The following is a 10,093-nucleotide window of genomic DNA, read 5'->3' as shown; positions in this document are numbered from 1 at the left end:
TTGTGTGGAAAGCCGCTTTTAAGCAATTGTAGGAAGGCATTCGGAAATGTCAACAGATGAGCGCATCAATGCAACGGGGCACAAGCGCCATTACCTACATAATAAGCTGTTTTAAATTTAAAATGTTCAATGCTATCGCGCTGATGTGACCAAGCCCGACCCGAACCCGAGCATCCTTTGTAAAAATCGTTCGAACCCGGCGGCCCGTGGTCCCGTCGGGTCCCGTCGGGCTCGGGCTGGGTATCCATCCTCTAATCTGTACCTGTGCAGTGAGGACCGGAACAGTCTCCAGGGAGCCTTTTTGTTGCTCCACCTCCTCCTTCAGTTTATCAATCAGATCCTGTTCAGGGCCAGCGCTCTCTCTGCGTCCTCATGTCGGTGCACAGATCTCCCCTGGAAAACAACACACACACAGATCAACGTTAGACCTGAATCCATAAGTAAGAGAGAAAACTTGTGAGGGTAAATAGATAATTAAATGTGTTTTTACCTCGCTCTTCAGTTTAGAATCATAGTCTCTGAATAGACACGTGTAGGCATGCTGCAATGGGTCATTTTTCCTGAGAGGGGAAAAAAGGGAAACAACATTATTCCAAACAGTATGTATTGAATCTCAGATGTCGTGCTGGTCACGTTTGAGGAATTTTGACCAAAACCCAGCAGAATTTAGTACTACAGTGATGCAGTTCCAATGTGTCCGAATTTCCATCTAGCGTAGAGATCGTATATGCTACGCAGTTCCAAGTGCATATTACAGCTATGTAGTCCTTTAGGTTCAAAAACAGCAATCTCTTGCTCTTTTCAATATCCTTTTCTGGAAGAAAAAAAGAGACTCCTGTTCCGGAAATTTGATTTTCAATGTGCATGGTGTATTAAAAGTTCATGAATGGTGCTCTTTGGATGCTTTTATATAGACTAGTGGTCCCTAATACTGTATTGAAGTCTCTTTTATAAGACCTTAGTGGTCCCTAATACTGTATTGAAGTCCTTTATATAGACTTAGTGGTCCCTATTACTGTTCTGAAGTCTCTTTTATATAGACCTTAGTGGTCCCTAATACTGTATCTGAGTCTTTTATATGACCTTAGTGGTCCTACTACGTATCTGAAGTCTCTTTTATATAGCCCTAGTGGTCCCTAATACTGTATCTGAAGTCTCATTTATATAGACCTAGTGGTCCCTAATACTGTATTTGAAGTCTCTTTTAAGACCTTAGTGGTCCCTAATACTGTACCTGAAGTTCTTTATATAGACCTAGTGGTCCTTAATACTGTATTCGAAGTCTCTTTTATATAGACCTTAGTGGTCCCTAATACTGTATCTGAAGTCTCTTTTATAAGACCTTAGTGGTCCCCTATACTGTATCTGAAGACTCTTTATATAGACCTTAGTGGTCTCCTAATAACATATTTGAAGTTTTGTTCCAAAACTCAGCCTTGGTGGCAGAATTACAGCCCCTAGACCCAGTCCCACAATGAGATTTCCTTAATATGTGTAATTTCTAAATCTGAGGAGAAGGAGGGGTGCAAGGTGTAGGCGGGGGGTGTGGCCTTGACCACATGATGCCATGATGTCTCTCTCTCATGGGTGGGCCAAAGTCAAAAGAGAGTTAGTGAACGGGCAACACCGATTTTAATAATGAACAACTAAACATGTTACACACTGGACCTTACGTCACAAATGTAGAAGAAACTGTAATGTATTGTTACAGACACACTGAAGTCCCCAAACTGAAGTTTTTTATTTGTGAGCAGAAGATAAGTAAATTAAATTTCAATTCAAATGTGTTAATGTCTTGTTTGTACAAGATTAAAAAAAAATTATATTTTTTGGACTTGATGGTTCATCCTGGTACTAAACAGGAGTTTCTATTATATTCACGAATGTTGACTACAATGTGACAGGATAACTGCACTTTTGTAATGCACGTGAAAGAAATCTTTCCCTCTCTAAAACAAATCTTTCTAAATTATAATAAGTTGAACCCACCTCCCTCTGTGACGACATGTCTCTCTGTCTTCAGGGCCTGCTCCAGGCTCGGGTCTGCAGCAGCAGCTTGTCCATGGCCACTGATGCTGCTTCCTCTGCTGCTCCAGCTCCGCTCTGCCACCTGCAGGGCCTTCATTTTATTGCACAGCCTGCACACAAACGTAGGTAGGGATGAGGACATAAGCACGCGTACACACCTACAGATGAAAGGTCTCTACAACTGTACGTTCGAGGCGTCCCGTTAGAATGTTGAGTCTTGCCTATTGTCAACTAATTGTTGAATTGCGTGGGTGGGGGCGACGGTCGGTTACGGATTATGGAAAGTGAAACTTTAGTCTGCAGAAGGGCGGTTGGATTTATTCACCCACTTTGAAAAGGTTTATTAAAAGCTTCAAAGTTTCGCAATGTGACAAAACATATTTTAGAACGTGCAGGGAAAGTTGCAGCACCACGAGCATGGTGCATGGTTCGAGTGACTTTGAGAGTGACTGAGGGGAGCGAGCCTTGTTAAAACAAAGCAGTTAATCAGAGAAATGAAACATTTTCGATAACTTATCACAGGCCCGTCGGGTCCCGTCGGGTCCCGTCGGGCTCGGGTCGGGTATCCATCCTCTAATCTGTACCTGTGCAGTGAGGACCGGAACAGTCTCCAGGGAGCCTTTTTGTTGCTCCACCTCCTCCTTCAGTTTATCAATCAGATCCTGCTTCAGGGCCAGCGCTCTCTCTGCGTCCTCTAGTCGGCTGCACAGATCTCCCCCCTGGAAAACAAACACACACAGATCAACGTTAGACCTGAATCCATAAGTAAGAGAGAAAACTTGTGAGGGTAAATAGATAATTAAATGTGTTTTTACCTCGCTCTTCAGTTTAGAATCATAGTCTCTGAATAGACACGTGTAGGCATGCTGCAATTGGGTCAGTTTTTTCCTGAGAGGGGAAAAAAGGGAAACAACATTATTCCAAACAGTATTGTATTGAATCTCAGATGTCGTGCTGGTCACAGTTTTGAGGAATTTTGACCAAAACCCAGCAGAATTTAGTACTACAGTGATGCAGTTCCAATGTGTCCGAATTTCTCCCATCTAGCGTAGAGATCGTATATGCTACGCAGTTCCAAGTGCATATTACAGCTATGGTAGTCCTTTATGGTTCAAAAAGCCAATCTCTTGCTCTTTTCAATATCCTTTTTCTGGAAGAAAAAGAAGACTCCTGTTCCGGAAATTTGGATTTTCAATTTGTGCATGGATGTATTAAAAGTCTCATGACATGGTGCTCTTTGGATGCTTTTATATAGACCTTAGTGGTCCCTAATACTGTATCTGAAGTCCTTTTTATATAGACCTTAGTGGTCCCCTAATACTGTATCTGAATCTCTTTTATATAGACCTTAGTGGTCCCTATTACTGTATCTGAAGTCTCTTTTATATAGACCTTAGTGGTCCCTAATACGTATCTGAAGTCTCTTTATATAGACCTTAGTGGTCCCCTAATACTGTATCTGAAGTCTCTTTTATATAGACCTTAGTGGTCCCTAATACTGTATCTGAAGTTCATTTATAGAGACCTTAGTGGTCCCTAATACTGTATTTGAAGTCTCTTTTATAGACCTTAGTGGCCCTAATACTGTACCTGAAGTCTCTTTATATAGACCTTAGTGTCCTTATACTGTATCTGAAGTCTCTTTATATATACCTTAGTGGTCCCTAATACTGTATCGAAGTCTCTTTATATAGACCTTAGTGGTCCCCTAATACTGTATCTGAAGACTCTTTTATCGAGACCTTAGTGGTCTCCTAATAACATATTTGAAGTTTTGTTCCCAAAACTCAGCCTTGGTGCAGAATTACAGCCCCTAGACCCAGTCCCACAATGAGATTTCCTTAATATGTGTAATTTCTAAATCTTTGAGGAGAAGGAGGGGTGCAAGGTGTAGGCGGGGGGTGTGGCCTTGACCACATGATGCCATGATGTCTCTCTCTCATGGGTGGGCCAAAGTCAAAAGAGAAGTTAGTGAACGGGCAACACCGATTTTAATAATGAACAACTAAACATGTTACACACTGGACCTTTACCGTCACAAATGTAGAAGGAAACTGTAATGTATTGTTACAGACACACTGAAGTCCCCAAAACTGAAGTTTTTTAATGTTGTGAGCAGAAGATAATTAAATTAAATTTCAATTCAAATGTGTTAATGTCTTGTTTGTACAAGATTAAAAAAAAATTATATATTTTTTGGACTTGATGGTTCATCCTGGTACTAAACAGGAGTTTCTATTATGTTCACTGAATGTTGACTACAATGTGACAGGATAACTGCACTTTTGTAATGCACGTGAAAGAAATCTTTCCCTCTCTAAAACAAATCTTTCTAAATATTATAATAAGTTGAACCCACCTCTCCTCTGTGACGACATGTCTCTCTGTCTTCAGGGCCTGCTCCAGGCTCTGGGTCTGCAGCAGCAGCTTGTCCATGGCCACATGATGCTGCTTCCTCTGCTGCTCCAGCTCCCGCTCTGCCACCTGCAGGGCCTTCATTTTATTGCACAGCCTGCACACAAACGTAGAGTAGGGATGAGGACATAAGCACGCGTACACACCTACAGATGAAAGGTCTCTACATACTGTACGTTCGAGGCGTCCCGTTAGAATTGTTGAGTCTTGCCTATTGTCAACTAATTGTTGAATTGCGTGGGTGGGGGCGACGGTCGGTTACGGATTATGGAAAGTGAAACTTTAGTCTGCCAGAAGGGCGGTTGGATTTATTCACCCACTTTGAAAAGGTTTATTAAAAGCTTCAAAGTTTCGCAATGTGACAAAACATATTTTAGAACGCTGCAGGGAAAAGTTGCAGCACCCACGAGCATGGTGCATGGTTCGAGTGACTTTGAGAGTGACTGAGGGGAGCGAGCCTTGTTAAAACAAAGCAGTTAATCAGAGAAATGAAACATTTTCGATAACTTATCACTAGAAATGCAGCTGTAGCAATCATCTCACTACCACTAACGCTATCAACATTTATATTCAGACGCAGCAAATGATATCCAGCTATGAAAAAGCCTGAAAGTCTGAAGTTTGGACTGAAGTACAAAGAGTCATTGTGCTATAAAGATGAAACACCGTCTCATCTCATCGTGAGAATCTTTGTTCTGAGCTTTGACTTTGAGACTGGCAGGCGAATCAGGCTCTTTCCTTTGAAGCATTGAACATTCGGGGTCATCCCTACTATTTGTATTCATGATGACGTGACAGCTTACTTTTCTTCCACCATTTTGCGTTCATGCTCGCTTTTGTCCAGGCAGCTCTGTCTCTCATTCAGTTCTCCTAAAAGGGAAGTCGCTTGAGCTTTCAGAGCCTCACAGTCCTTGGCCAGCTTTAAAAAATACAAAAAAAATCAATTAAAGTTGATATTTCAGGGCTGCTTGCTTCAGTGCCACCATCTGTTACTTCAGTAGTTAGAAGTTCTGAACAAAGCTGCTGATACCTGTGCACAGTCCTTGTCCTTCTGTTTGAGCAGAGCTTCAGTTCTGTCCCGCTGAGCTGAACTCTTCTGCAAGAAATCCAGCTTCTCCTCCAACTCACGATACCTAATTTCCAATATAAACACATACACTATGTATTATTACAATATATAAAGTAGGGCTGAACGATTGATAATTCTTATATCGCAATTTCAAAGAGTTTTAAGCGAGTCACACCTTTGTTAAATCCCGATCTATCGGTATTGACATTTATAATGGCCGATTTAAATATTCATTCATCAGAATCCTTTATAATGACAAATCAATTATTCTGATGACTGAATAGTTAAAAATAAATAAAAAAGGAGGGTTAACCATGTTATGAGTGTTGGAGTTGCACAGTCTGTCCACCAGAGGGCGCTCTACACATTCCCTGTTGGCAACACTATTTTATACATTTTATTTATCAGAATTTTAGTATATTTTGATGTTCCTCTGTTCTGTTCTGACAATAAAACAAATTCTTATATTATAGTGAGAACTCATAACTACAAATAACTAATGTTAGGAAAATCTGTTTTTGTTAAGCGTTTCCGGATATATTTTTGAATATACAGTATACCGGCCAATATATCGGAATATCGAATTTTTAAATAACCAAATATTTGTATCGGTCTTAAAAATAGTTTATCGGTTGGGCTCTTATATATACACTGTGTGCGCACGCGCGCGCGCGCACACACACACACACACACACACACGCACACGCACACGCTACCGTTATGCTAGCCTTAACGTTAACTTAATATCAGATCATATTTAAATAAGGGACAGTAATGCGGAATAAAGTACTAATATAATATTTTAATGTGGGCTAAAATGATCAGTTTGTCGACATAAAACTAGGCAAGTTGACTTTTCTATAAAAAAAGAAACCCTTTTTAGGATTATGCTTGGTACAGTCTTGCTTCAATAAATACAATGTAGACCACACATACAAGCCCTCGGTTAAATTTATAGAACATAAATGTAATCTAATTCAGAATTGCAATATTGGTCTGAAATCATTCTACTCTACACTGTTTAAAAAAATGTTCTGTCCAATTGAGTTTGCTTGTATGCTGTTAAAGGGTAAGCTAACAAAAGGCAACTTTTAGTATTAAATTAAAATCCTATTGCATAGTCTTGTGATGGTTCATATAATACAACATATGACAGAAAAAGAAAATTAAAAATGATAACTTATTTACACATAAACAATGGATTAAAACAAAACAAAACAAAACACATAGATGAAACAATCTGAGCACAAAGATATAGAGACAGGCAAGTGGCACCAGTAACAGGAAGACAGAACTGTAGGAAGAAGCCATGCACACAGTGAGAAAGAGAAAGCCACACAGAGCTGTGGGCTCACCTGCCCTGTGTGGCCTGAAGCTGCTCTGTGAGTTTAGCCAGGCTAGAGCTGGAAAGGGAACAGAAAGAGAGGAAGGAGGGGGAAGACATCTCAGAAATTGAGCCTTTTTATCAAGCGGAAATGAAAAAAAAAGCATGCTGGTGTCCTTATGCCAGAGACCAGACTTGTCTGCAGATAGACAGTATAGTTAAGATTAATTAAACAGCACTCAATCCAAAAGCTGCTAATGACAACTAGTTAAACACAGAAAGCCAGTTTAGTGCCATTAGTTTCATTGAAGTATTTTGTACTAGGAGGGAAAAGGTCCTACCAGTCAGAGGAGTGCTGTGCCTCAGAGCGATGTTGAACGACCTCCTCAGTAACATTGCTTGCCTGTAAAAATATTTATACAAGTCTTTAAGATCACAGACAAGGCATCGGATTCTTAACATCAACATGTAACAGGGGCACCCTGTATTTATCTTATATTATAATTGGGGATATACTGTAATTGTCTCATTTGTAATTGTCTGATTTTATATGCATCATTCTAGTCCTGAAATCTTTTAAGAATGGTTAATCATGTAAAGTACTTTGTAACTTTGTCTGGAAAATAATAATAAAATAATAGTACGGCCTCTTGCAAGACCTTTTTTCTTCTTCTAAGGATTATTTTTGGGCTTTTCCACCTTTAATGGACAGGACAGCTTGGTGAGAAAGGGGAGAGAGAGGGGGGAAGACACGCAGGAAATCATCACAGTTCAGACTCAAACCCTGGACCTCTGCGTCGAGACATAAGCCTCAAAGTTTATGTGCAGGCGCACATATACTTCGAGGCTTATACCCACTACCACCCTGGCCACAAACACATTTGTTTTTAAACTGCACTAGCATGTGTGAATTAAGAAACCTTGTCAAATCCATTTTCTCGCATTTAGAATTTTGTCTCTCTCTGACACTCACGAAATTCACAAGTGGTCCAGCCTATCTCGTCCTGTGCTGCGTTGATGCTACTAACTGGTGAATTTATACTTAATAAACTGAAGTACCACTTTAAATTGAAACAGACAGCTAGCTTGGTTAGCCAGAACATTGCCTGAGAAGTGTATCCCCTCGCAGTGAGCAACAACACCTAATCCAGGCGGAAACCCACTTGTATTTACTTTGTTTGGACTCAAAGTGTTGAAATGGTTTACAATGCTTGCCCCAATATTCCCCACTTGAGTCATCATTCCTGAATTCCTACAATATAGGCGTCAAGACCCACGTTGAAAAAAAACTAGAATTCTCCTTTGAAAGGGTATGTTGAATCTGACTTGAAAAACTCTTAAGACTAAAGCTCACATAAAAAGGAAGAGAAAATGTTGCATGGGCCACCTCAAGCTTTTTCTTGACCTAAAATTCAAAAACCCACCTTTCTTAACCTTAGGTTTGCCTTTTGTAATGTCCATCCTGCTCATCTGCAGTACTACATCAGTGCACCGGTTTCTACACCGTGTTACCTGTGCCAGTTTGGTTCGTAGCTGGTCAATGCAGCGCCGCATTCGCTCTCGGTCTTTCTCTCCCTCTTCCCTCTCCCTCTCCAGCTCTTCATTCTTCATCCTCAGCTCTCTCATCCCTTCCTCCAGTTTCTCTTTGTGGCTCTTCAGCAACTGGAGGAACTCGTTGGCACCTTCCACTGGCTGTGGAGAGAGACACAAAAGTGAAAGAACCAGGGATGAATGGATGCACGGAGGGATGTGAAGACCGGAGGGAATTGGATAGAGACAGACCCTGTTCACCCTGGGCTACAGGACTAACACCAAGCAAAAAGTAGAAATACACAAAGATGTGAGAGAACGCAAATGGAGGTTTAAAAAAGGAGAGAGAGTGATTTAAAAAAATAAAAAAGGGATACATTGGTGGATTTGAGCTGTGTGTAAATGCTGTGCTCCATTCAAAGTAAGAACGTGTCCAACTATCATTCAATCCATGCTCCTGCTCGGAAATATGAGAAAAAAACATGGATGACCTCAAGATTTATGTTGCCTAATGTAAGGCACAGTTGGCCGTAACATAGCTGGTGCTAGTTTATTATTAAACATGCTTTTAATGCTGCATGGTGATTAGTGCCAGGTTTGTGTATTTACAGTTCTGACGTCGCAGGCCATCCCATGTTATTTTTCCGAGTAGAAAGTCAGGATGTCTAACCTCTGCCTGAATGCAATTAAAGTTAAGGTGGGGGGAAGCATTTAACTAGAGGTGGGACGGCCACAGGGTGTAAGCGGAGGGATCTTATTGCAGGTATGCAGGATGCAGTGAGCAGGCTCACCTGGCCATTTTCCCCGCCCAATATCTCCCCCCATACCTCTGAGACTGAGGTGGAGGGAGAGGGGAGGGTGCTACACACACTTGCATCATCCTAGACACACAGACATACCAGTTAAATAACAAAAATAAACAACACACTTAAAACAAAAGCCACACGGGATCCACAGGGTCATGCGTCTTACCAGGCTGCGAGGTGGCGTGGTCTGAGTGTGTTGATTCGACTCTTCAACTATCTTCTTCTCCCGCTGATCTAGTGTCTGAAACAAGTGTGTCAACATCCACAGGAAACATTTAAAAAGCAGAACACCAATTCTTGACGCAGTTCTAATGTGGTTTCAAGTTGTTTTGCCCACATGTTTGTGTGTTTTATACACTATGGACTAAATAGACGTTTGCTCCTTCAGAATGCTCACACAGGCTGAAAACTTAACAGCAACCTTCTGTCACCAGCCCTCTCTGTAAAAATCCTGATTTGATCACCATTGCTGCATTCACATCAACACAACGTTATAAAATATAACAGTGGAAGCTATGTAATGGTGAAACTCTCATTTGTTTGTAGCAGCAGACGATGCAAGAAACATTTCTGTGTGAACAGACAATAAAGTTTTATCTTATCTGAACTCATGTTATATTAACCTGTACGTATATATTATTATGTACAGTTTGTACTGTATTTATGTTGACACTGCACTACAATGGGGCATTTCTAGGCCTTTATTTGACAGGACAGCTGAAGATGTGAAAGCGGAGAGAAAGGGCATGCAGCAAAGAGCCACAGGTTGGAGTTGAACCCCGGCCCACTGCGTTGAGGAATAAACTTCTAAAAATGGGCGCCCGCTCTACCAACTGAGCTATCCAGGCGTCCTTAATTGTACTTTTTTTTTTCTTTTAAGATGATTTTTGGTCTTTTACGCTTTTATATGATAGGACAGCT

At 40.9% G+C, this 10,093-nt stretch overlaps 1 protein-coding gene and 1 long non-coding RNA gene across 10 annotated transcripts in view; one reads left to right on the top strand and one right to left on the bottom strand.

Moving 5' to 3' along the window:
* Window positions 1-10,093, top strand: part of LOC116693234 (uncharacterized) — a 23,020-nt gene that overhangs the window by 3,081 nt on the left and 9,846 nt on the right. The gene's annotated exons all lie outside the window — the stretch shown is intronic.
* The window catches only part of ikbkg (inhibitor of nuclear factor kappa B kinase regulatory subunit gamma), an 18,056-nt gene that overhangs the window by 4,570 nt on the left and 3,393 nt on the right, over window positions 1-10,093 (bottom strand). For 3 of the 9 annotated variants that reach the window (XM_032522026.1, XM_032522028.1, XM_032522027.1), the window contains exons 4-13: window positions 9,339-9,413; window positions 9,158-9,247; window positions 8,348-8,528; window positions 7,178-7,244; window positions 6,868-6,915; window positions 5,474-5,576; window positions 5,247-5,362; window positions 4,388-4,540; window positions 2,844-2,916; window positions 2,613-2,747 (exon numbers count right to left, since the gene is read on the bottom strand). In XM_032522026.1, the coding sequence (XP_032377917.1) occupies window positions 2,613-2,747; window positions 2,844-2,916; window positions 4,388-4,540; window positions 5,247-5,362; window positions 5,474-5,576; window positions 6,868-6,915; window positions 7,178-7,244; window positions 8,348-8,528; window positions 9,158-9,247; window positions 9,339-9,413 (1,041 nt within the window). The remainder of the gene's footprint in view (window positions 1-2,612; window positions 2,748-2,843; window positions 2,917-4,387; window positions 4,541-5,246; window positions 5,363-5,473; window positions 5,577-6,867; window positions 6,916-7,177; window positions 7,245-8,347; window positions 8,529-9,157; window positions 9,248-9,338; window positions 9,414-10,093) is intronic. The other 6 variants (XM_032522029.1, XM_032522031.1, XM_032522032.1 and 3 more) reach the window with 6 other exon arrangements.

The sequence above is a fragment of the Etheostoma spectabile genome, chromosome 7, assembly GCF_008692095.1.
Source record: "Etheostoma spectabile isolate EspeVRDwgs_2016 chromosome 7, UIUC_Espe_1.0, whole genome shotgun sequence".
Taxonomy (NCBI): Eukaryota; Metazoa; Chordata; class Actinopteri; order Perciformes; family Percidae; genus Etheostoma; species Etheostoma spectabile.
This window is presented reverse-complemented; position numbering and strand designations above follow the sequence as displayed.